The sequence below is a fragment of the Brassica napus genome, chromosome C4 (genome assembly GCF_020379485.1).
Source record: "Brassica napus cultivar Da-Ae chromosome C4, Da-Ae, whole genome shotgun sequence".
Taxonomy (NCBI): domain Eukaryota; kingdom Viridiplantae; phylum Streptophyta; class Magnoliopsida; order Brassicales; family Brassicaceae; genus Brassica; species Brassica napus.
The window spans coordinates 61198561-61225711 of NC_063447.1; the positions used below are offsets into that span (position 1 = coordinate 61198561).

The following is a 27151-nucleotide window of genomic DNA, read 5'->3' on the forward strand; positions in this document are numbered from 1 at the left end:
CTTAGATGGTTCCCAGAATCATTGCATACGTATCATCATTAATTAATGTTAACATGAATGAATACATATTAGATAAGATATATATAGCTTACCTAATATTTATCATAATCGTCTCTATTAGCTGTTCACGTTAATTAATCCATAGGCATTCGTCGCTAAAATTAACATTTTATCAAAACAAACAAACATAAAAATGAGGGTGGAATTTTGTTCCATAACCTGATGCCTGCTCCTAATTGCTCCTTTTCCGATTCTACAAAGCTACGAGCCAAAAGGGTTTAATTATTTTGCGTCTACGTAAACATCATCCGTTTTAAAAAAAAAAAGTTGAAATACTAACATTTATGTTATGTATTTCAAATTGGTAAAATATAGCCAAGTTCTGTTAATATATTGGCATCACTCTTTTTCCTTGAAACCAAAACATTATTTTCCACTAAAATGCCCATTTAATTTATTTCTGAAAGACTTAACCCTGCATATATTATACTTATCGAAATACATATTTTTCTATGTAAACTTCATTACTTCAGTTTTAAACTCTAACTTAAAATGATTTAACACATCTAATTATCTTGTAAGCTCAAAATGGTTTAGCTCAAAATGGTTTCTCTTTTGGAAAAGTAATAAAAGATTATGAATACAAGGAAGTTAAATGGAAATAAAAGACATCTAACTAGCTATCCACCAGTAAACATTTTAATAGTACAAGATAATTAGAGAACGACCACTTAATTACTTAAACTTCACATTCCCATATTTTCATGCAATTACATTTGACGAGTCATTTATAAAGCTCCTAAATTCAATCTATTAAAGCTAATAGCACATCTAATTCTCTTCATCTCTTCATATAAGGTTTTCTTTACAATTTTTGTCATATTTAGAACATGAAATAATAATCATCTTAAAAACTTTACATATGGTTGAACTTTATAGTGAATTTGATAGGTGTGTCTTGTGATATAAAAACCACAATTGTAAAAGAAATGTTATATATAAGACCATGATTAACCTCATCCTAAGAACCCCGGGTTAATCAAGCTCTATAGTATTTTTTTTCCTCTCACTCTCCCCTCTTTCTCTCTCCACTATTTATTAACCCTAATATTGTGTCATTCTCAAAAAAGTTATATAAAGGTTCTCAACTCAAGTTCTTTCTTTTCTCAAAGAACCCAAACAATGGGCTCTGGAAACAACCCCATATACACAGGCGTCCCTGAAAAGGACGTTTTTGCCCTCTACTTCCTCCAAACCCTCTCAAATCTCCGAACCCAAATCCCTTTCAGTTCTCCTGACAAAACAAAGGATCGTGTCAAGAAGATCAAGAAGGCCGCGTACGTGTCCATGGCCAGAGCAGCCGGGGGGACTAACCGGCTGTGGAGTAGAAGCCTCTTAATTACACCAAGCCGCTAAAAGAAACAACAAGAACGTAAGACTTTCTAGGAGGAGGAAGAGGGTGACGTGGCTGAGGAGAAACCGGAGAGATCCAGTAGAGGAGCCCGCGGCGGAGAGGCTGAGGAATCTTGTTCCTGGAGGCGGAGCAATGGAGACTTCAAAGCTGATGGAGGAGACGGCTCATTATATCAAGTGCCTTAGCATGCAGGTCAAGGTCATGCAGTGTCTTGTTGATGGCTTGTCTCCAAAATGATGATCATCAATAATCATAATCATCATCAATGATGCATATAACGATATACGATACACATAGTATTGGAATGGGGTGATCACATACGTGTAAGATAGGGTATATGAATATAAAATGTGTGGATATGTATTAGTCAATAAGTTACAAAAGATTTTTTTTTTTAATTTTGATAATAGGGGATTTTATATTTATCATTCTATGGCTGTTTAAGTTGGTATTGCTTTTGTATATTAAAAAAAAACGTTATAAACATTAGGGTTTGGGAACTTGCAGTTGAAGCTATATATATATTCACTATTTTCTTTTTCTTTATGAGAATGATGTTTCTATGGCTGGATTATATATTTTACTTCTAATTTACAAAATAAACTATAGTTTCATTATAAATTTATAACTATCATAAAATCTACATTATAATTTGTATATATAGCGCTTATACTAATACACATGTTAATGTTAAAGAACTGATATTATACCCCTTTTTTATAACGCACAGACTACAGTATTCATGCCGAATTGAAATCAAATTACAACACAATCACATAATTTAACGAAAAGACTACTAAACTACGTAACTCCGATTTTGTTTTCTTTCTAATTAAGCGATCGCAACTTTACGTGGGAACTGGATTATCCACGTGTCATATACTTATTATTATACTATTATGAAGTTGGTCATACATATGTTTCATACGATTGGCCTACTTTATCAATAATGAAACACACGTGCATGTACATAAACCGGTCAACTCCACATAAATGATCATGCATCTAAAATCAAGAGAAGATTATATATATGGACTCTGTACAACATGTCATGAGTCTTATGCCACAGGCAGAGGATCCTCTGGCGTGTGAGACTCTGATTCTTCGATACCGTAGTTCCATAGCTCTTTAAGCTCTCCTATCACCAACCCCATAATGACAGCCAAACCTAGAGAGAAACAACACATCAGGTTTTGTTAACGGACAGGAACAGATGGTAGAAGAGAAACTCAAGCTTCCGGTATTTTACCAAGTGTGCAGGGAACAATGTAGAGTAGCGCAGGCTGGCCATGTCCGTCCATTAGATACAGACCTAAACATGTCAGTAACAGACCTACACAACAGAAAGTAAGAAGCCGTCTTGAACAAAAGAAATCAATATATATTACTTGTCTAAAAAGAAACAAATACTTCAGCTATGTTTGAAGAGTGAAACTTACCTACTCCATAGCCAATAGTCAACCAAAGAAAGTACCCACTTGACACTACCCTCTTCTTGAACTTGTCATATCTAAAACCAAAGAGAAGAGCAATTTAAAATAAGCTCTGGAGATTTTTTAAGGTTCCAAGTTTGTTGTTTAAAGCTCTGAGAAGTGGTATACCTGGAAGCAAAGCAAATGAGCATACCAGGGACGCAAAGGTCCCCAAAACCAATCATGTGATAGCCACCCAAAGGATCGAAAAACCGAGGAATCCTGAGCAACATGGGCATAGACTCCCCGCTGCTCCTGTCTCCTTGAGCAACCTACAAAAGAAGTGATCTAAAAAGTAAGGATCTCAACCAGCTAAAATTGACATGGTTTGCGATTTAGAAACTCACCACAATCAACCGACATCCATGACACTGTCCCAATCAAAGGGAGCTTCACAGTTTTCCGACCAAGATGTCTCCACTTTCTGTAGGCGGATCACAACATAATATCCAATTAAGAGATGTTAAAAATTTTAATATTTAAGAATTAACTGAGAATACCTCAATAAAACTGCCATAATGATCTTATGCATATCCTGAAAACAAACATACATTCAAATCTCAAATATTCTACACACTAGTCTAGTTTCAAAACCACAGGACTGTTACCTGCATGCCAACAATGCAGAAGAAGATGATGAGCACCAATACTAACCATGATGACATGAAGTAGAAAAGCAGCAGCAGAAAAACGGACGCTGTTACTATAAAGAACACAGCCCCTGTGACACTTATATAAAGGATCTCCTTCTCCTGGAGAACAAAAATTAAGTTCTAAATCAATCTTCCTAGCCTCTCGTTTAGTATAGCTACCATACCAATGGTGAATACCAAACAAGATGGTTAACCTTTGATGATATGCTGTAAGATTCATTAGCTTGGTCAGGATCTTTGAGCTCAGACCACAGAGATCCAACGACAACGGTTCCAACAGCCATGAGCAACAGCAACCCTGCCGCGAAGTCCACAGCAGGACGAGTTGGTGCGTACAACAGAAGCTCAACTACAAAAACAATAAACGTTTTTTAGAATATCAACAACAACTAAATAAAGCCTATTTAACGAACTACACACACTCACCACTCTTGTGTTCTACCATAGACTTGTAGAGAGCATACCCGCTTGACTTAGAGATCATTAACACAGGTATAGTCACGTTCAAAGAGACGTCTTTCTCCACACACCCCATCTCATCAATATCTAACCAAAAAAAAAAAAAAAAGATTAAATCAGACAACAGTCACAACACAAAGCTTCTATCTTTACACAAACCCATTTTGAAAAAAGTTCAAAAAACAAACCTTCTTTGTCATTAATGACCAACAGAGCAGAAGCGCCAGCTGCTTCAGCGTGTTTCGCCTTCTCAGTGAACTCACAGTTCCCACGGAAGGACAATGCAATGCGTCCATCTAACTGGAAACAAACATTCAGTAACCTGTGCAAAGTCATAAACTTTAAGAGAGAGAAAGAAGAGAGAGACTGACCCTTGAAGAGAGAATGTAACATGAGTCCGAAGGATCTACAAGAGAAGCGTGAAGTCTACGGCTTTGACGAGCTTTAGAAGGTAAGGAAGCTCCGAACTAAGCAGTTAAGCCGGTAAAGTAACGCCGGTTACCCAGTTTAAGACCTTCACCTGTAAGTGGAAGGTTCGAGGATGAGTAAATGGGAAGGAAGAGAGTGTGAAGAGAATCATGAAAATGGAATTTTACCGTTTGAAACTTATTGGAGCAGCCATGAGGAGAGGATCTTCGGAAGCTGCAACGGAGAAACAGAGGAGGAGGAGAAGCAGTACTACGGGAGAGCATCGGTGAAACGACGACATGAAGCAAGCGAGGGGAGTGTGAGAGTGATGGAAGAGTTGCTGTTGTTAGATTAATTTTTTTATAGATTAATGGACGGTCGAGGAATTTTGGATTAAGGTTAATTCTAATAGTTATTTTTAGTTGGTAATTATAATAGTTATTTAATTCATAACAAAATTACAAAATGCGATAGATTCGTTTTATATTTCTCGAATTAATTAAGCTAACATTGACTCACTCGAGTGAACAATTACTATATGTCTCGATAGGAAAATCAATTTTAATATCAGTTATATTTTAATATAAATTTCTATTAAAAATGTATAATTTTAAATACTCTAAGATGACACTAAAACATGTTTTTGTTTAAAGAATAAAGAAAATTTTTAAAATACATTTTAGTCTTTTAAAATCTTTATAATTTAAATATATTTTTTGTTTTGTGAGCTAATAGTTTGTTTTTTTTTTTGAAAAAATGTTAAATTTATTTAAATCAATTTTTTTTACCACATGTGTGCTTCTGTTTTTGTTTTTATAAAGATCTAATCTGTGTAATGAAATAAAGAAGATTGGCTCACCTTTTCTTTTTACGCGGTTTCGGTTTCTCAACACACACAATCAAACAACGAGCTTCTACATATGTATATTTGCATGCATGTGGAAACCTCTTTCAAACTTTTTGTTTCTGTCCGCTTATTTAAAAGTTTGCGAGTTTTATAAGTCTTGGCGTTATTTATACGTTCTATCAATGTGAACATGTTTAATTAGTAGGATCTTTCATATTTTGGAGTTTCAAACTCATAACATGGTCTCTCTTCAAATTTTGTTTTTGACCGATATATACCTGATCTTTTATCTCTTTTGTTTGAACTTTTTTTTTTTTTTGGAACTTCTCTTTGGTAATTCTTTTAAGCTAATTTGTTTGAACCACAATAATCATAAGCATGTTTAATCACTCTTCAGATTTCTTCAATTATAATGTACAATAGAGATGTTTTACCCAGTCTTTTTTTTGGATATAGTATTTTACAAATATAAAACAGGCATTGTATTATTGTGTTTAAATTTACGTGCACAATATTCTTCTTTTTTTTGTGTGCAAAAACACAATATTCTTCAGTCATGGTTTCATTGGTTTGGCCCGTTTATTGAAATAAAAACAAATAATGAAAGAAACGCCGTGTTATTTATTAGAGATTAAATATCTCTGGTTTATTCTGGTTTAGATTGGTTATTGTATTTGGTTTAGTAAAGCTTGTATATAAGCTTCATCTTCTGTATTTTGTACGTTTGAGAGAGATTAATAATAAAAACAAATCCCTTTGGTATCTTCTTCCTCCTGAAGCTTTCTCTCCACTAACAGACACTAAAACATCTTTTTGTTTAAAGAATAAAGAGAATTTTAAAAATATATTTTAATCATTTAAAATCTTTATAGTTCTAACATATTTTTTTTTTGTCAACTATAGTTCTAACATATTTTTTGGGGGTTTTTGAGCTAATGGTTTCGTCAACTATTTTGAGCTATTTATTAAAGAAAAAATAAAGAAAGAAAGGAAGGTTCTGTTTTTTTTTATGATAAAGGAGCACAGATCCATTCAAAGAAACTCCTCTGACGTTTTCTCACCCCCCCCCCCCCCCCCCACCCACCCAAATCTCAAACCTCCTCTCTGAAATACTGTTACTAATCTGTTCCTTTTGGTCGGAAATCCAAAAAAAAACGAAGTAAACATATGGCAGCTCCTGCCATGAAGATCGTGTTCGGTCTATTGACATTTGTCACTATCGGAATGATCATAGGTACTCTCTCTCTATTTATAGCCGAGGCTATAAAGCTATAATTTGATGTCACCTCTCGATCTTTAAAGCGCATATATATCCCTTTATTTGTCATTACCGTGACTCTAGTTCTAAATCTGTTCTGTTTCTTTTTTTTTTTTAATTCGGAGACTTGACTATGACATTGACTTTTTATGAGGAACTGAAACGGCACTTTTGGTAACTCATGTAGTTTGTGTTTCTTGTTTTTTGTTTTCCCCTGGAATCTGCAGGTGCCTTATTACAATTGGCCTTTATCAACAGACTGGAAGATTCGTACGGTAACTACCTCTTTCTTCCTTTTTTAGAATATGTTTTATTTTGTAGTTTTGAATGTCTTTTGATTCTTTGTGATGTTATGTTGCTTGTTGTTGTGGTGTCCTTTGATTTTCTCAGTTGCTTCTTGTTTCAGGAAATGGATTACCATCCTTAAGAGGGCTTCGGGGACAGAGCTCCCGACATCTCCGAGGTTCGTATAATTCATTTTCTAGCCCCAAACGATGCTTGCTTGCATATAGGTTAACACAATACATAACATTCTGACTATCATAATCTTAGCTTTAGGACAAGACTATTCTTGGAAAGATTAATTTAAGGATTATATGGAAATTATAGCGACAACTCATATATTTTCAGATGTTTCCCGGTGGGCAAATGACAAAGATGCAGAAGCTTTGCGGCTTGGCTATGTAAGTCTTATCATATCCATTCTGTAAATTCAAGGTCTGTTCTTAATGTTGATTTGGTTTAGTGCAGGTCAAGCCTGAAGTAGTTAGTTGGTCCCCTCGAATTATTGTGCTTCATAACTTCCTCAGCTCAGAGGTAATCTACACCACCCCTTATATATATTAGGGCACCTGCAATGCTGGACCTGGAAAGCTCGATTTCCAATGTTAAATTTTAATTATTTTATTAGTTTTTTTTTCTTTTTCGTTTAATTAAAAAAAAAAAATTAAAAACGGAGCAATCGTGGGCCGCCACGTATCGTGGGGCCCACGACACAGTAACGAAAAGCACCTAGGATCAATCCTTATGTTACGATTTTTCGGATTGATCCTTACAAAATTTGTGCCCCACACCAATATTTTAATATTTCTTTTTTATGGATTCGAGCTAAGGATTCCTTGTTGCAGATGCTCTTAGTGTTTAGTTCATTGAGTTAAACTTGGTGGCAATGAGTTAGAATGATCTGTTACTTCTATACAACATGTTATCATATTTCTAGAGGAACATATTCAAAGTATGTTGTTAGGCCTTAGATGGAACCTTTTTATTATCATTGTTCTAATTGCATTACCATAAGAGTTAGCAAAAACGGCTTTTATCATTTTGTTTTGCCTTTTAAACAAGTTTCTTATTGTTCTCCTGATTTGTATATCTTCAGGAATGTGAACACCTCAAAGCTATCGCCAGGCCTCGCCTTCAGGTTTCCACTGTCGTTGATGTTAAAACCGGAAAGGTACTGCGAAATTCATATTCACACTCTAGAGATTCCACTGTTCCACTATACTCTAGATAAGCATTCAAAATCTTATACATTCTCTTATTACTTTCATCTTGCTTAGGGAGTTAAAAGTGACGTGAGGAAAAGCTCTGGAATGTTTCTAACTCACGTAGAAAGAAGTTATCCAATTATTCAGGTAGGTCATTGGCTCTCTAATGTTTTCAGAAGTTATGTCATTTGAATTTGATAAATTATATTCCTTTTCCTTTTGCTATCAGGCAATTGAAAAGAGAATCTCAGTCTTTTCTCAAGTACCAGCTGAGAATGGAGAACTCATTCAAGTCCTAAGGTGCGTGCACAATTGCAATCGTACTACTCTTAAGTCAAAGCAAATGTTGTTTTCTTGATTTGATGAATCAAAATCTGCTGCAGTGCAGATATGAACCAAACCAGTTTTACAGACCGCATCACGATTACTTTTCTGACACAGTAAGTCTCTGGTTATATTTCATTTCTATATCTTGCTCATGGTTCTGATCTTCTTCTTCTTTATCGTCTTAGAACAATTAGTTTCTTGAGTAAGTTATCTTGTGTGTACATCATATCTCTGTCTTATGCTTTCCACACAGTTCAATCTGAAGCGTGGTGGTCAGCGAGTAGCAACAATGCTAATGTACTTAACAGATGATGTTGAAGGAGGAGAAACTTATTTCCCTTTGGTATAGCTTCTTCTTCCTCTTGCGTAGGTTCTCTTTATAACACATTGGTTTCTTCTCTGTTATGAAACCAATGTGTATATCTTTTTATCTCTTTTCAAATGCAGGCTGGTGATGGTGAATGCACATGTGGAGGCAAAATCATGAAAGGCATTTCTGTGAAACCCACCAAAGGAGACGCAGTTCTCGTCTGGAGCATGGTTTGTTTCTTCAGTCTCTTTATTGACACAGACATGAATCATGTGGGCTGCTTTGTGTTTCATATTGCCTTGTATCTTGTGTTATTCAGGGGCTTGATGGACAGTCAGATCCAAAGAGCATACATGGAGGATGTGAAGTTCTGTCTGGAGAGAAATGGTCAGCTACTAAATGGATGAGACAAAAAGCTACTTCTTGAGGGACTTGAAAACTTATAAACTAAAGGAACCACAGTGACTTTATATTGAAAATGTCATAGAATCTAAGATTTTTGATATACCTCTTTTTGACCCTTGAATTTTATAATCTATCATTTACATACATATTGGATTTGGAGGTGTAATCACATGTCACCCAACAGCAACAAATATTTGGTTACTATTCCATTGTCACATAGACACTGATAGGCTTACCTACGTGTCTGTGTATGAAGAAAGCAAACCTTAAAAATAGATACAAAACATATATTAGAAAACTATTTAAGAAACTAATATATGAAGTCCTAAGCCTAGTGCTGAGAAGGGTTGGATATGCCTGCTTGATCCGTCTCGGTGCGGGTTGCAATTCTTTTTCTCAACAAAATCTAATCCGTATATAAAATTTAGTAATGTTTTTAAAACTGGATTGGAAACTGAACTGAATAATTATTTCTTATATTATCGAATTATCACAATTTAACATTGTTTTAATTTGGGATTAAATATCTAACTTTACTATAAATTTCTACTTTTGCTACAACTTTTTCAATACTATTATTAATATGATAAGTAATAATATATTTTTAATAATATTCTTAATATGATAAGAAATAATATATTTAATAGTTGCTTATTAATTTTGAGTTTTATATTTTATATTATGCATGGGTATTTTACCTGGATGCGTAAACGAAACCGAACCTGATCTGAAAAATCCGAACCAAAAACCAATTAAAAAAATACTCTAATAGATATTGAGTTAGGAGAGTTTGGATATCCGAACCTGAATGGATATCCGAAGTTAACCGAACTTATGTATACTTAATCTTATATTTTTAGTTAGGAGAGTTTGGATATTGATGTTACACAGGATTCAAGATCAGATAATATACATATAATTACAGATAAACTGATTTGTTATCCACTTAAAATGCATGCATTAATAAAAGTTGCATCCAAATTGTCAAAATTTTATAATATTTTTACAAAATTATAGAAAAATTTGAAAATTTTAGTAATAAAATTATATAATTACAAAAATAGAATTACATTAACATTATAAACTTTATAAAGTTTACTTAAAATATAAATCAACATTAAATGTAATGTATGAGTTATTACCATATTTTAAATTTTTTACCAAAAATATAAATCAAATATTAAATGTAATTGTCTATGTCATATTTACTCATAAGCCATATCATCAATTTTTATTAGTCATGTCACATTTTTTGTGAAAGTGATTGTAGAGAGAAATGTTGCAAATCAATTCTCAAATAATGTCTATGGGATTTAAATACAATTTTGTTTTTTTCGCCCAATAGTTTATTTTCTATGAACTTTTTCAAAGAAAGTTCTTTACTTTCTTATTTTGTTAATGTATTTCTATTTTATAACAAGGGCAGTGTAATTTCACAAAGATTTGACTATTGCCTTCTATAATGTTTGTATCATTGAATTCAGAGTTGACAAAATTTTTTTTTTATTTTAGTACTTCACAATCAAAAAGGAATAAACCAGAGGAAAGCAAGTGTGAAATTAAACAAGAACATTTTATGAGGCTAGAGATCAAGCAATAAGGATAAATCGACATAAAATGAGTCTCAATGTATCTAGTTACTTTATAACGATATGAATCTGAAAAAGAACTCATCATTATTTTTTGATGGTTGAGAGTAAGGTAATGACATTGTCATCAGTGCGAAGTTTGTAAGTTGATCACACATGGTTTTTAGAGTTTGTGGGTGAAGTGCCTTCCATGCATGAATATAATATACTTTTTAACTTTAGCCTTTGATTGGGTTCCATTAATTTCTAATCTTTTGAAAAGAATGAATGTATATAATATACTTCATATATAAATTATCTGCTTAACGTCGCAGTTATCAGAAACCGTTCTTGTTTTGGCGTTAAAGTGAAGACAAACTGTTTTTTGCCTTCTTTGCGTGGGGGTTTCTTCTTTGGTCAACTCATAAAATATTCTTATGGGTTATTAGTAGCCTATGTCAACTCCTTTGCATCACACTCTCAAATAAGAGTTCATACAACCCGAAAATGATTTATTACATCTAAGCATACTGCGCCGGAACTGCCACAAAAACATGAGAAGCATATATAGTTTTAGATAGATCAAAGTCGCTCTTGTAATGCAATGCAATGAAGAAGAAAGTGGTATGGTCTTGTGAGTCTTACGATTCATCAACGTTGGGGTGATAGATCTTGTTAACGAAACCAACAGAAGGAGATTTGTAAGGATAAGCTTCAGGAAGTTCGACTTTGATCTTCCATACACCTCCCTCATAAAGACCTTCACACACACAATATTATGGCGTTATAAGAAACCGTTCTTGTTTTGGCGTTAAAGTGAAGACAAACTGTTTTTTGCCTTCTTTGCATGGGGGTCTCTTCTTTGGTCAACTCATAAAATATTCTTATAGCTTTTAGACTAGGCAGACCATTTCTGCGGGTTATTGCTAGCCTATATATGTCAACTCCTTTGCATCACACTCTCAAATAAGAGTTCATACAACCCGTCTCTATATTATCCAAACAAGACGTAGCCCAAATCATTTTCTTGCTGTTCGTGGTAACATCTCTTTGTACCAGTTTTATTTTAAGAAGTTGGTTGGTTTAAACTTACAGAAAGAGAGATGCATTCTTTTATAACAAGAATGATTAATTACATAGCTATAAAACAAGTTTGTATTTCATCTTTGTTACATTTTCTTAATAATCAGAAACATGAATGTAGAGCAAGAATGACCAAATGTCAACGACCAACTTTATCCACTATGGTTTAGACCAAAAGTAAAACGCATACTATGTACGCTAATTTAATAAGAAGCTAAAGGGTAATTGCGTGTGTTGGTAATTAATAAACACTAGATACAAAGAAAGAAAATTCCATAGGGAAATGAAGCTAACAAAAATTCATTACTTTTGCTCTTCCCTTCACCGCCAGGTCCACCACCGTGCGGATGATCACAAGGATTCAATCGCCACACCTCTCACTTTGGGTCTTATCCCCAGCCACCTACGCTCTCCTGCTTTCCTCAGCTTCCACTCCATAAGACGGGTTTGACACCATCTATACCTATTGTAGCACGGCATCTGGCGTTGATACCACCTTGTGTCCCCTGATGAAGAAGAAGAAGAAGCAGCTCGAGCTCTGCAGGGCCGACATTGGGAGTCACCTGGAGCTGATTGTTACAAGCCTGATATATGCGAAATTGAAGAAGCTTGAATCCAAGTTATTTGAGAGAGAGAGGGAGAGATGAGAAGACGCGGCTCTGATCGAAGAAGAGAGATGATTGGACTAAAAGGGTTCGGGTTCCTAAACCATGAAGGAAGAAAAGAAGCTTTGTAATAACCGGTTCAGATCTTCCGGTCCGACCGTAACTAAGAAAAATGATCCATGTTTTATCATCGTCACTTGCTGTTGCTGCTATCATTTATAACAGAAGAAGCGCTATAAATAAAAATGACTCTAGTCTCATGAATTTGGCTTTCAGTATTGAATAGGCTGGTCTCAATTTAAAAAAACACAGAGGCAAGTTTCTCAGATATTGATATCACCAAGGGCTAATGGTCTGAAATCTAACGTACCTCCCGCAGCAATCGAACCGAATACGACACTGCCCACCGCCTTTTCTTCTGAAAGGGAGGCTATCACCACCACAATTTCGCCGACGGGTCGTTGTCAACAAATATTTTCTTCTTTCGCATTTTGGTGGGCCCACTCTCGCTCACGCGCAAGCTGGGGTAGTTTTGGCAATATACATAAATATGGCTCTCATATCGTAGCCTAAGACATGATATGGTTAGAAGCTTAGTTTCAGTTTTTGATACCAATTTTGTTAGTTTCTTCTTCAGCTTCTTGAAGTGGTTGGCGATCAGATTAACAATGGTTATAACAAAGATGGTAACGCAAAAAGGAATCCTAGATACTGTAAGTAAAAAAAACACGTTTTACGTGTTGGTCGGCATGGACGGTGACGGCATGGACGGTGAGCTGAAATTGTTGACGTTGGTTTTGTCAAAGATTGTGAGCTCACCAAACACATTCTTCATGCTTATAAAAGGAGAGCTGAGGTGAAGAGGAAAGACATCTCAAACAAGAAAACATAGAGATAACGAGAGAAGAGAAGAGAAGAAAAAAAAAATTCTCACAAAAAATCTTCTTTAAGAAATTACGAGTAATTTCTGAGTGTATTTGGGATTGGGGTGTGAGTTGTGAGTTTGTAAAATTTCCCTGGTTGATAATAAAAGATCTGTAGCAGGTCCGGAGATGTAGGCAACATTGGCCGAACTCCGTTAACAATTTTGTGTGTGTGCTTCTTTCCCGCTCCCATAAATTCTGGTTTACCGCAAAATTTGACCGCATATTTCCTAACAACTGGTATCAGAGCTTGAGTTACGGTGATCGGTCAAATTTTTTGCGGAGTTACTATTCACGTGAACAGTAATGCGTGAATAGTGAATTTTTGTCGGTAACATCGGTTTGTCGACGTAGGTGTTCTAATACACGGTGGTTCCAGAAATGATGGGAGGCGAAGACGGTTCAGCGCACAGTATCGGGAAATTTGACGGTACAGATTATGCATTTTGGAGAATGCAAATTGAAGATTATCTGTACGGAAAGAAGCTTCATCAACCGCTGAGCAAGAAGCCTGAGAAGATGGATCAGGATGAGTGGGAGCTCCTTGACAGACAAGTTCTGGGTGTTAAAGGTTAACACTGTCGAAAAACGTTGCTCACAACGTTGCGAAGGAGAAGACCACAAAAGGGCTCATGAAAGTTCTCTCTGATATGTATGAGAAACCTTCGGCAAACAATAAGGTGTTTCTCATGAAGAAACTCTTTCATCTGAAGATGGAAGAAGGTGACCTGGTTGCCGCACATGTGAACGAGTTCAACACGATTGTCAACCAACTGTCATCAGTTGAAATCGAGTTTGAAGATGAAGTGCGAGCACTGATTTTGTTGGCATCTCTGCCAAATAGTTGGGAGCCAATGAGGGCAGCGGTTAGTAATTCTGTGGGTACTCAAAAGCTCAAATTCAATGATGTTAGAGATCATATCCTTGCTGAGGAAGTTCGAAGGATAGACTCTGGGGAGGCATCAACGAGCTCTGCTTTCAACGTGGAAAACAGAGGGAGAAATCCAGATAGAAATAACCGGAGTAATGGCAGATCGAAGTCAAGGAATAGACGGGGTCAGTCCAAATTCCGACAGCCTGCAGAGTGCTGGAATTGTGGAAAGACAGGTCACATTAAGAAGAATTGCCGAGCACCACCGAAGAAGGAAGACAACACTAGAGGCGGAGCCAATGTAGTGACACGTGAAATCGTTGATGCATTGGTAGTGTCTGTTGATTCCCCGAGGAAAATTGAAGCTCGGGATGCAGCTACAAGTACCACCAAAGCGTCAATATCCTATGTTGATAGCGCCGTCGATTCATGGGTTCTTGATTCAGGAGCGTCATTCCACACCACACCGCACCATAACATTATGGAGAATTATGTTGCGGGAAATTACAGAAAGGTATATCTTGCTGATGGATTACCTTTGGACATAGTTGGTATTGGAGATATCAACCTGAAAATGTCAGACGGACGTGTGTGGAAGATTACAAAGGTCAGACATGTGCCAAAGTTGATGCGAAATCTGATCTCAGTAGGTCAACTTGATGATACGGGGCACGATGTTAATTTTGGTGGTGGAGCCTGGAGAGTCAAGAAAGGTTCCATGGTGGTGGCTAGAGGTCATAAAAGAGGCACTCTTTATATAACGACGAGTTATCAAGACACTGTTGCTATTGTCGAGAATGCCAAACATACCAAGTTGTGGCATTGTAGGTTGGGGCACATGAGTGAGAAAGGAGATGAAACTCATGGTGGAAAATGGTGCTCTTCCGGATCTGAAGACGGCGGATCATCAGATGTGTGAAAGTTGCATCCTTGGGAAACAGAAACGAGTTAGTTTCTCTAAAGGAGAAAGAGAGCCAAAATCTGAGAAGTTAGAGCTGGTGCACACTGACGTGTGGGGACCCGCTCCTGTTGCATCGCTGGGAGGTTCGTACTACTATGTGACCTTTATCGATGACTCCACAAGAAAAGTGTGGGTTTACTTCATGAAGAACAAACATGAAGTGTTTTAGGTTTTCAAAATATGGAAAGCCATGGTTGAGATTGAGACGAATCTCAAGTTGAAGTGTTAAGGTTTGATAATGGTGGAGAGTACATCAGCGACGAGTTCAAGAGATATTGCGCTGATAATGGGATCAAGATGGAAAAGACTATTCCTGGAACGCCTCAACAGAATGGAATAGCGGAAAGGATGAACCGAACCTTGAATGAGCGTGCAAGGAGCATGAGATTGCACTGTGGATTGCCAAAGACGTTTTGGGCAGATGCAATCAATACCACATCCTTCTTAATAAACAGAGGACCGTCTGTACAGTTGGGATTTAAAATCCCTGAAGAAGTTTGGAGCGGAAAGAAAGTAAATCTTTCTTATCTAAAGGTGTTCGGATGCTTAGCTTGTGTTCATATTGATGATGCTGCAAGAAGTAAACTTGACTCGAAGTCTAAGAAGTGTTTCTTCATCGGTTATGGTAACGCGGAGTTTGGTTACCGGTTTTGGGATGATGAAAATCGGAAGATCATCCGCAGCAAGAATGTTGTGTTCAACGAAGAAGCGTGTACAAGGATAAGCTAAGAGAAAGCTCGGAGAAGAAAGAGCCTGGAGCTGTTGACTTAGAAGATATCCTGACACCAGAGTTACCACAGGATACAGCAACAACAGAAGAAGAAATCTCTCAAGACGAGAGTGGTGAGGCTGAAGAAAGTGATGATTCTGAAGTGGTCCCATATACACCAGTCACGGAGTTACGACGGTCAAGCAGAATCATCAGAAAGCCAGTAAGATTCTCTCCATCGCTCAACTACATTCTGCTCACAGACATAGGCGAGCCTGAATGTTATGAGGAAGCTATGCAAGTTGATTAGTCGATCAAGTGGGAGCTTGCAATGAACGACGAGATGGACTCATTGTTATCCAATCACACGTGGGAGTTAGCAGATTTGCCTAAGGAGAAAAAAGCATTGCTTAACAAGTGGGTCTACCGAATAAAAGAAGAACCTGAGGAGTAAGCGCTATAAAGCGAGGCTTGTTGTGAAGGGATTCCAACAAAAAAAGGCGTTGACTACACCGAAATCTTCTCTCCTGTAGTCAAGATGGTGACCATTAGAACGGTTCTTGGGCTGGTAGCACAAGAAGATCTGCATCTTCAACAGATGGATGTGAAGACGGCATTTCTTCACGGTGATTTGGATGAGGAAATTTATATGAAGCAACCCAAAGGCTTTGAGATCAAAGGGAAGGAAAGCCTTGTTTGCAAGCTGAAAAGGAGTTTGTACGGCTTAAAACAAGCTCCAAGACAGTGGTATAAACGGTTCGACAACTTTATTAAAGGCGTTGGTTTCTTGAGGTGTGAAGCTGACCACTGTTGTTACTTCAAGACGCTTGAAGAGTCCTACTTGATATTGCTCCTATATGTCGATGACATGCTGATAGTAGGAGCAGACTTGCACGAGATCAATAGCTTGAGACGAAACTCTCAGAAGAGTTTGCGATGAAAGACCTTGGAGAAGCAAGACAGATTCTAGGGATGAGAATCAGTAGGAGCAAGGAAGGTCTTAAGCTATCACAAGAGGAGTATGTGAAGAAAGTCCTCAAGAGGTTTAACATGGATGACACGAAGCCAGTTAGTACTCCCCTGGCAAGTCACTTTCGGTTATCCAGAGAACAGTCTCCAAAGATGGAAGACGAGATGGCATGTATAGATAAAGTTCCATATGCTTCTGCTATAGGAAGCCTGATGTACGCGATGATATGTACAAGGCCAGACATTGCACATGCAGTGGGAGTCGTTAGCAGATTTATGAGCAATCCAGGGAAGGAACATTGGGAAGCCATTAAGTGGATTTTCAGATATCTAAAAGGAAATCCAAGTTTATCGCTATGTTTCACGAAGTCTTAGACGGGATTGCAGGGATATGTTGATGCTGACAATGGAGGTGACATTGACAGCACGAAGAGCACAACCGGGTATGTCTACACCTTTGGCGGTACTGCAATTTGTTGGGTTTCAAAGTTGCAGAAAATTGTATCTCTATCAAGCTGTGAAGCTGAGTATGTTGCTATGACGGAGGCAACAAAAGAGATGATATGGCTACAGTCTTTTCTAGAAGAGCTAGGCCATGACCAAGGGAAAGGTGTGTTGTACTGTGACAGTAAAAGTGCCATCGATTTGGCAAAGAATCCGGTTTACCATGCTCGGACGAAGCACATATATCGTCGGTATCATTTCATCAGATCAGCGTTGGAAGATAAAATGTTGGTGCTTGAGAAGATCCCAGGAAGCAAGAATCCGGCAGACATGTTGACGAAGGGTCGTGCCGTATGACAAGCTGAGGTTGTGTGCAACCTCAGTTGGCTTGATTGGAGTAACAAGTGGGAAGACCTGCTACATCGATCAATGTGTGATGACAGATTGAAATCAGTCTGTCAAGTGGGAGATTGTAAGTAAAAAAACACGATTGTAAGTACTTGTTGGTCAGCATGGACGGTGACGGCATGGACGGTGAGCTGAAATTGTTGAGTTGGTTTTGTCAAAGATTGTGAGCTCACCAAACACCTTCTTCAATGCTTATAAAAGGAGAGCTGAGGTGAAGAGCTGAAAGACAGCTCCAATGCAAAAAAACAGAGAGAGAACGCGAGAGAAGAGAAGAGAAGAAAAAAAGAAATTTCTCACAAAAAATCTTCTTTAAGAAATTACGAGTAATTTCTGAGTGTATTTGGGATCGGGGTGTGAGTTGTGAGTTTGTAAAATTTCCATGGTTGATAATAAAAGATCTGTAGCAGGTCCGAAGACGTAGGCAACATTGGCCGAACTCCGTTAACAATTTTGTGTGTGTGCTTCTTTCCCGCTCCCATAAATTATGGTTTATCGCAAAATTTGACTGCATATTTCCTAACGGATACAATATAGCATCATAAAGAAACACTCGAATAAAAACCGTGAGGCCCATTGCAAATACACATACAGTAAGTACTAAACAGCTAGTAACACGATTAAACTTTAAAGAAAAAAGTGCGTTCAGAAAAGTTATAAAAAAAAGCGTTCAGAAAAGCAGAAACATAAGACCAACCGCAACGGAGGCACGTTGGGAGTCCTTAGCCGCTAAACCGATGTATTATGCAATTTTATAATAATATTTAGGTTAAGATAAGTAAGGATGAGTCCGTAGATAAGGAGTCGAAGGACTTGATCCTTGTGCACGTGGCGGAGGGTGATAGGGATGGGTCGCATATGTGTTTTGTTTTGGGAAAAAAAAATCATTCAACCGAAGCCGAGGAAAAAAAAATAAAGCTCTCGACGAAATGACGATATCGTTGTGGTTCCTCGATCGTGTTCTTCCACGAAGATCCAAGGTAAATCGTTGTCTTTTGTGGTCGATTTAATGATTAAACTAGGTTTTATGATGTTATCGTCTCAATTTAGGGTTCGTTTTCCGTTTCAATCGATTTGGGGATACTTTCAATTTAGGGTTTCAAAATTTTTTTGGGTTTTCAATTGATTTCCGGTTCTTTTGGCTTCAACTTATTCAAAACGTTCTCGGTTTCAATCTAAGGGATCTTCGTATTTGTTCTTAAACATGTTTCGATTTCGGTTTCGAAACACCAATTTGTTTTCAATCGATTTGAACGTCTATTTGTTTTCTTATTACGGTTTATATGTGTTTGGTTTTTAGTTTGCGTATCTGTATGGTTTGGTTATTCTTATCTTGTTGTCTGTTAAACTCGAAAACTCCATCTTGGATGTCCTCTGTAGTGTTGCCTATCTTGTTTTATTAGTTCTCGTTCTCGTTATTCTGTTTCGTTCTTCTTTGCTTACAAATTATCTATTTTTTTCAGGTCAACCAACCATGGGACAAGACTATAGCTACAGTCAGCCTTCTTCATCTTCGGAGTTTGACATGACCTCCCTACTCTTAGCATAAGCTGAAGCCTACGCTAATGAAGCTGAGAGTAGCTACCTAATTGAAGAGCCGGTTCAGTACCCACTGCAACCTGAGGCAGATGAAGGCATCCCGACGACATGCTATTGTGGTGCTGAGGCAGTTGTTGAAACTTCGTACACTCCTAGAGATCCAGGCAGAAGGTACTTCTCGTGCGTCAACGTTGACGATGGAGACTGTCACATTTGGAAGTGGTGGGATGTGGCGATCATGGAGGAGATGCGTGACGTTCAGAGAAAAATCAGGCTGCTCAAGGATCAATTCTTTGAGACTGACCAGAAGGTGGCAAAGCTAGAGAAGACCGTTGGTTTGTTACGTAAGAAGAATTCAGGGGTTGCAAAGGGAGTTTGTCTACTGGTCATGGTAATAACGGTCATGATTTTGTGCTGGTAAGTTACTATCCTTAGTTTAGGTAATTTATTTGAATAAAAAATACTTGTAACTCTTTTCTGTTATGTGTTTTCAGGAAGAGCTTTGGAGGATTTAAGCCACAACGTCTCAACTCGAGATTGTCTTGCCAGGTACGATCTTGCTGCTGCTTAATAAAAACCAGCACTTCACTGTTTTTTTAGTTTGCGTATAGTTTAGATATTGTCTTTGAATAAAAAAACATATTAGGATGATTTAATGGTAGTTTGCTTCCTAACTCCTTAGATTTGATAGGTTTTAAAAGTTAGCAGTAGAGAACTTATTCGGATGATTTGATTGGTGCTTAAATGCTACTTTACTTTCTATCTGCCAAAGTACTCCGAACATAAATGTTTTTTACATCTACTTCGCTTACTTAAGGGCCTGTGTTGCTAATAGAGTGACGCAGACCATCCTCTAAACATGAATGATACAACTGGGTATGTTAATCTTTTGTATAGTCAATGTTCAGTTGACCTTGAGTCACCCGAACCTGCTTGGTTCGGTAGTCAAGGTCCTGGTGAGTCTCCTGTCGAGTCTGGTGTCGACCCCACTATCAAGGAGAGGAGGAAATGGACCCCTAGAGAGGATAAAATCTTGATTAGTGCGTGGCTTAACACCAGCAAAGACGTTGTAGTCAGCAATGACCAGAAAGCCCAAAATTTCTGGAAGAGGATTTTGGACTACTACAACGCAAGCCCTCTCCTTGTTGGGACATTACCTAGAGAGCTTCGCCAGTGCAAGCAGAGGTGGGCTAGGATTAACGAGCAAGTGAGTAAATTCGTAGGATGCTATGATGCGGCTTTGAGGGAGCAGAGAAGTGGCCAAAATGATGATGATGTGATGAAAGCTGCCCTCGACAATTTCTGCGATGCTTACGGTTACAAGTTCAATCTCGAACATGGGTGGAGGGAGCTAAGGAATGACCAGAAATGGTGCTCAACCTATGTTTCTAAAGACGGTGGGAAGGACAAGCGAAAACATGTGGTGGACGTTGATAGAGAAGATGAAGTTGGAGAACCTGAGGCTAGACCAATGGGTGTCAAAGCTGCTAAAGTTGCTGGGAAGAGGAAGAAGAATGGCACGGAAGAAGAGATGTCACAGCTACAGGCCATATTAGAGATGAAGGATAAACTCCAAAAGCAGAAAATTCTGGATCGTTTACTTGCCAAGAGAGATCCACTCTCTGAGATGGAGTCATCTCTAAAACTCAAACTTATGGCTGAGATGTTAGGATGATAGTAAGGTTTTAATGTGTGTATTGGGTAGTTGCTTTAGTTACATGTGCGTATTGCTTTTGTTACATGTGCGGTCTGATTTTGTGCGTTGTCCTTTTATGCTTTATACTAACTCTTGTCCTTTGTGTTGTTTCAGGTTCAGCAGTAACTCACAAGAACGAAGTCACGGAGTTGTGAAAGTTGTAGTACCGCATGTGAGCCAAGTCACGGGTTCTTGTGTTTCAGTTTAAGTATCTCTCTTTGCTTCTTTAGCTAGTTATCTCTTTTGCTTTGTTTCTCTGAACTCGAAGTTGTTTCCTTTTCTTCTCTTTTGCTACTACTATAAAATCTTGTTGTACTCTGGTGGCTACAACTCTCGTTGCCACAACTGTAATCTCAAACAAGTTGTAATATCGGTCTCATTACTGCTTTCACTATTAGGTAACTGCATTATTATTCCTTTATATGCTTCTCTTATATTAGATTAAACTTGTATCAAACTTGTATCAAAACTTGTAGTACAACTTGTATTAAAACTCGTATCAAAACATGTATCAGAACTTCTAGTAAAACTTGTCTCAAAACTTCTAGTAAAACTTGTATAAAAACTTGTAGTAAAATTTGTATTAAACTTCTATCAAAACTTCTACTAAAATTTGTATTAAACTTCTATCAAAACTTCTACTAAAATTTGTATTAAACTTCTATCAAAAACTTCTACTAAAATTTGTATTAAACTTCTATCAAAACGTGTATTCAAACTTGTAGTAATTCAATTATTAATTATAATTTCAGGATAACTGTTACCTTTTAAAAAAAAATTGTACATAATTTGAACTAATATATTAAAAAATTTTACAATATTTTTATTTTTCAAACAGGATACATAGAAATGTCATCATCTTCATCTTATGAATTCGAAGAGAGATTGGACGAAGTTTTCGATGAAATATTCAAAGATACTTTCAACAACATAGTGGAGGCCCAATCCATACCGCAAAGAACACGTGCTTATGTTGAACGAAACCGCGAAGGAGGACACGACTGCTTATGGAATGACTACTTCAGCGAAGATTGTACATTCGCCCCACATTTATTCAGACGCCGTTTTCGCATGAATAAGGAATTATTCTTGCGTATTGTCCATGGCCTATCAGAGTGGTTTCCATTCTTTCAGCAAAGAAGAGATGCAACCGGGAGATTGGGTCTTTCTCCATTACAAAAATGTACGGCAGCAATTTGTATGCTTGCTTATGGTTCTGCGGCCGACACGGTTGACGAGTGTCTCCGACTTGGTGACAGCACTGCACTTTCTTGTTTACATAATTTCACTGACGGAATAATACAGTTATTTGGAGAAGAGTATCTACGAAGACCCACACCGGAGGATCTTCAACGACTACTCGATATTGGAGAGAAACGAGGGTTTCCTGGGATGGTCGGGAGCATTGACTGTATGCATTGGGAGTGGAAAAATTGCCCGACCACTTGGAAAGGACAGTACGCACATGGATCATCAAAACCGACAATTGTCCTAGAGGCTGTAGCTTCACAAGATCTTTGGATCTGGCACGCCTTTTTTGGTCCTCCAGGTACATTAAATGATATTAATGTCCTCGATCGGTCTCTTGTATTTGATGATATTTTAGAAGGTCGAGCTCCTAGGTTAAGGTATGTGGTCAACGGACACATGTATAAGTTGGCATACTACCTCACAGACGGTATATATCCCAAATGGTCAACATTTATCCAATCTATCACACTCCCTCAATCTCCGAAACAAGAGTTATTTGCTAAAGTGCAAGAAGCAGCCCGAAAAGATGTGGAGCGGGCTTTTGGAGTATTGCAAGCTCGATTTGCGATTGTGAAAAACCCGGTTCGTACATTGGACAAAGAAAAGATAGGGAAGATTATGAGAGTGTGTATCATACTACACAATATGATAATGAACTAGATGGTTACAGCCGGTACGATGCAGAAGAATTTGAAGAAGGAGACGTCACCAGAAGTTCAGAGGTCGAAACCAAGAGTCCTACAAATATGAATAATTTGTTTCCCAATCGGAATGATCTTCGTGATAGGCATATGCATGAACGATTGAAGAATGATTTAATCGAAAATATTTGGAACAAATTTGGTGATGAAGATTAATAATTTGTGTATCTTTTCTTTTCATCATTGTATCTTTATTTTTAGTTATGCAATTAACAAAATTTTAATTTCAATTTAATTTTTTTTTTATTGCTAAGGACTCCATCTTCAGACACACCATTGGAAGACCATTTTTGATTCTAATCCTTAACTATTCAAAAAAAAATATATTAATAAAATAATGCTAAAGATTCATTGGTGGAGCACACCATTGCATATGCTCTAAGACTCGAACAAGAAAAATAAACGATAGGTCCATAGGACTAGGCTCTGATATCACTTCTTCAGTCACAACCAGCTATATCTTCAACAGTTTGATCTCTGGGAAAGAAGAAATGAAAAAAAACATAGTGATGTGTCTCCCTTGTAAAATCTATTAGAAACTTATCATTAAGAAAAAAACTTACCTCTAGCCAGCTTCTCTCTCTCTCTTCAAATTGCTCATAAATAACCTTCACCTGCTTTTTGCTAAAATGGTTAGAAAAATGTATTGATTAAGAAAAGAGAGAGAGTGTGAGAGAGAGAGAGAGAGAGAGAGAGTGCTTACTACAGAGATATGTTTTTGACTCGAGAGATGCTTCATGAATTTATCAAGGCGTTTGCACTTGAAGTAGCACAGTTTGCAATAAAACGTTCTGGTAGATCCAACCACGCTTTCAATACTTCCACTGCACTCTGAAACTAATAGCTTTAAGAGATTAGTTTGCTGGTTACCTATACTATAATTTAGTAACTGATTTGGTGTGCAAGTACTCTTTCCTTAGTTTTAGGTTTTATGCTTAATTGTCAATATTTTCAATCATTAGTTTTAATATCTTTATAATTCAGTTATTAATTTATATATATATATATGGAAGTGGATGGAAGAGAGGTAAAAAAAAAAAACACCTGCAAGTAAGCGATCCCAGAGCCACTCGGCAGAAGTGAGCATGATTGACATTTCCCGAGGCCTAAAAGAATAAGCCCAAAACAGGTTGTATTTCTGTTGTTGTTGTAGCAGGGCAAGTATATCTCCAAGGAAATCTACAGGCTCATCCGATATGAGCATAATTATAGCCGGAGCAGGATTGTCATCTTGCCAATCCATCAAATCATCATACATGAGCGAGAATATTTTTTCTGTTGTTTCAAGAAAACAAAGGGTATAAGCAAGGGATAGTTGCTAATTTATTTTAATTTTTTTTTCATTCCAAATGGACCTAACCCGGAATGACATGTGCAACATCGATTCCAGTGGTAGAGAGGGCTTGAAGGTGGACATCAGAGGTTTGTTTATGGTCACCATAGGCAGTGATGGAGACAGGACCAGAGTAGCCTAGTTTCTTGAACGCTCCTTCCAAACTGGGACGGACCCGACGAGGATCATAACCGCCTGGAATAGGACAGTCAAACATGTCCCAAAACACATGGATTTTAGCTGTCGCATTTTCAGGCGTCGCAGCGTAGTTCTTCCCCCAGTTGAACGTTACAGATAGGAGTTGTGTAGGCTGAGGGTATAAAACCTCCTGTAGTTTAGACAATATTTTTGAACTCTTAGACTGATTTTTTTTTTTGGAATAATTAAACAGAGAGAGAAAGGATACGATGGTTACATTGTGGGCATGATTTTCAGTGAAGAAATGCTCTTTGAAACTTTTCACGCTTTGGTAATCCAAAGAGCAAGATTTGCAATGAAACCCACTAGATAATTCACCCGCAGTGTCTGCGCTTGTCGACGTCGTCGTCCCAAGTAGTAATTTTTCCCAGAGCCACACTTCGCGAGTGGCCACGTACAATTCTGCGCGAGGTTTGACTGAATACGCCAGAAAAAGGTCGTAACGCGTGCGTTGTTGAAGCCGGGCCAGATCCCAATGGAAGACATCTAGCATCTGATTGGTTATGATCATCATTGTAGCCGGAGGAAGATTATCCTCTCGCCATTTCACCATATCCTTGTACATGAGCGTGCACGTGCTTTCTGTTTCATTACAAAGGAAAGACATATTCACTATAGATATACAAGATCTAACTACAAACTATTTTTTGTTTATATATATATATATATAACAACAACTAATTGGACTAACCAGATCTGATATGTACCACCGCGACTCCAGTGGAAGAGAGAGCTTGTAGCAGGTGGTCAGGGGTTCGTTTTTGGTCTCCATAGGCTTTGATGGAGACAGGACCAGAGTAGCCTAGTTCTCTGAACCCACCTTCTATACTCGGACGGACACGATGAGCATCAATACCCTCTGTAACCGAACAGTCCTTCATGTCCCACCACACGGCTGAGGAAAGCAAAAAAACAGTTTGTGTTCACTTTAACGCCAAAACAAGAACGGTTAATTTCTGATAACTGCGACGTTAGGAAGAGAATTTATACATGAAGTATATTATATACATTCATTCTTTTCAAAAAATTAGATTTTAATGGAACCCAATGCAAGGCTAAAGTTAAAAAGTATATTATATTCATGCATGGAAACCAGCTTCACCCGCAAACTCTAAAAACCATATGTGATCAACTTACAAACTTCGCACTGATGACAATGCCGTTACCAAACTCCCAACCATCAAAAATAATAATGAGTTCTTTTCCAGATTCATACCGTCATAAAGTAACTGAATACATTGACATTATAAACCTTATGGAAGAAAATTTGTTCATGACATTTTTTTATATATAGAAGATTGATTTTTAAAAAGGTGTTTCAACTAACACCTCTATTCATCACTTCACAGGGGTCGGATGTGTATCGCAAACCAAGCAAGGACCACTAGTTCAGTTTCTTTGTTTAAACATAAATTAAATCTCTGATATGATCTACAAAATACATATGAGGGGGAATATGTATGTAAATGATAGATGATAAAATTCAAGGTTCAAAAAGAGTATATCAAAAGTCAGAGATTATAAAGTCACTGTGGTTCCTTTAGTTTATAAGTTTTCAAGTCCCTATTTTGCTAACCAAAGTTTCTTTTAACAATTTGCTTACATATCTTCAGTACTTGTAACAAAGAAACACAAAACATCTTTGTCTCTATTTTGTTTTAGCTTCAGTTGAGAAACCAAAAGAATCCGAATGTCTTTGGGATTAAATATCTAACTTTACTATAAATTTCTACTTTTGCTACAACTTTTTCAATACTATTATTAATATGATAAGTAATAATATATTTTAATAATATTATTAATATGATAAGAAATAATATATTTAATAGTTGCTTATTAATTTTGAGTTTTATATTTTATATTATGCATGGGTATTTTACCTGGATCCGTAAACGAAACCGAACCTGATCTGAAAAATCCGAACCGAAACCAATTAAAATATAAAAAAAATACTCGAATAGATATTGAGTTAGGAGAGTTTGGATATCCGGACCTGAATGGGTATCCGAAGCTAACGAACTTATGTATACTTAATCTTATATTTTTAGTTAGGAGAGTTTGGATATTGATGTTACACATGGTTCAAAGTTAGATAATATACATATAATTACAAATAAACTGATTTGTTACCCACTTAAAATGCATGTCAATCTTCTTATTTCATGCATTAACAAAAGTTGCATCCAAATTGTCAACATCTTATAATATTTTTACAAAATTATAGAAAATTTTAGTAATAAAATTATATAATTACAAAAATAGAATTACATTAACATTATAAACTTTATAAAATTTACTTAAAATATAAATCAACATTAAATGTAATGTATGAGTTATTACCATATTTTAAATTTTTTACCAAAAATATAAATCAAATATTAAATGTAATTGTCTATGTCCTATTTACTCATAAGCCATGTCATCAATTTTTATTAGTCATGTCACATTTTTTGTGAAAGTGATTGTAGAGAAAAAAGTGGCAAATCAATTCTCAAATAATGTCTATAGGATTTAAATACAATTTTGTTTTTTCGCCCAATAGTTTATTTTCTATGAACTTTTACAAAGAAAGTTATTTACTTTCTTATTTTGTTAATGTATTTCTATTTTATAACAAGGGCTGTGTAATTTCACAAAGATTTGACTATTGCCTTCTATAATGTTTGTATCATTGAATTCAGAGTTGACAAAAAAATTATTTATTTTAGTACTTCACAATCAAAAAGGAATAAACCAGAGGAAAGCAAGTGTGAAATTAAACAAGAACATTTTATGAGGCTAGAGATCAAGCAATAAGGATAAATCGACATAAAATGAGTCTCAATGCATCTAATTACTTTATAACGATATGAATC

The 27151-nt window shown here is 36.8% G+C and overlaps 3 protein-coding genes and 1 pseudogene across 4 annotated transcripts; 2 read left to right on the forward strand and 2 right to left on the reverse strand.

Annotated features, from left to right (window-relative positions):
* Window positions 1–860: 860 nt before the first annotated feature.
* On the forward strand, window positions 861–1914 carry LOC106395109 (transcription factor IBH1-like). The gene is given in 2 exon segments (XM_022700380.2): window positions 861–1395; window positions 1397–1914. Coding segments are annotated over 2 exon segments (468 nt in total). The 5' UTR covers window positions 861–1182; the 3' UTR covers window positions 1652–1914.
* Window positions 1915–2278: 364 nt separating this feature from the next.
* LOC106394139 lies at window positions 2279–5813 on the reverse strand (annotated as a pseudogene).
* Window positions 5814–5984: 171 nt separating this feature from the next.
* On the forward strand, window positions 5985–9186 carry LOC106394497 (prolyl 4-hydroxylase 1). 2 transcript variants are annotated; one of them, XR_002658186.2, is made up of 12 exons: window positions 5985–6487; window positions 6739–6786; window positions 6918–6974; window positions 7142–7194; window positions 7262–7327; window positions 7890–7964; window positions 8071–8145; window positions 8228–8298; window positions 8382–8438; window positions 8579–8668; window positions 8773–8865; window positions 8955–9036. XR_002658186.2 is itself a non-coding variant. In XM_013835060.3 (12 exons), the coding sequence occupies exons 1-12, from the start codon at window positions 6421–6423 to the stop codon at window positions 9060–9062; spliced, it is 855 nt and encodes a 284-aa protein (XP_013690514.2). In that variant the 5' UTR covers window positions 5985–6420; the 3' UTR covers window positions 9063–9186. The 2 variants fall into 2 exon arrangements, 1 of the variants encoding a protein (XP_013690514.2); XM_013835060.3 differs by having other exon boundaries at window positions 8387–8438; window positions 8955–9186.
* A 14934-nt stretch (window positions 9187–24120) lies between these two features.
* On the reverse strand, window positions 24121–25177 carry LOC106394136. Its single transcript, XM_022702102.1, has 3 exons — window positions 24988–25177; window positions 24514–24878; window positions 24121–24426 (listed from the first exon to the last, which is right to left on the reverse strand). Exons 1-3 carry the CDS (start codon window positions 25175–25177, stop codon window positions 24121–24123), a joined length of 861 nt encoding a protein of 286 aa, XP_022557823.1.
* Between the last annotated feature and the right edge of the window lie 1974 nt (window positions 25178–27151).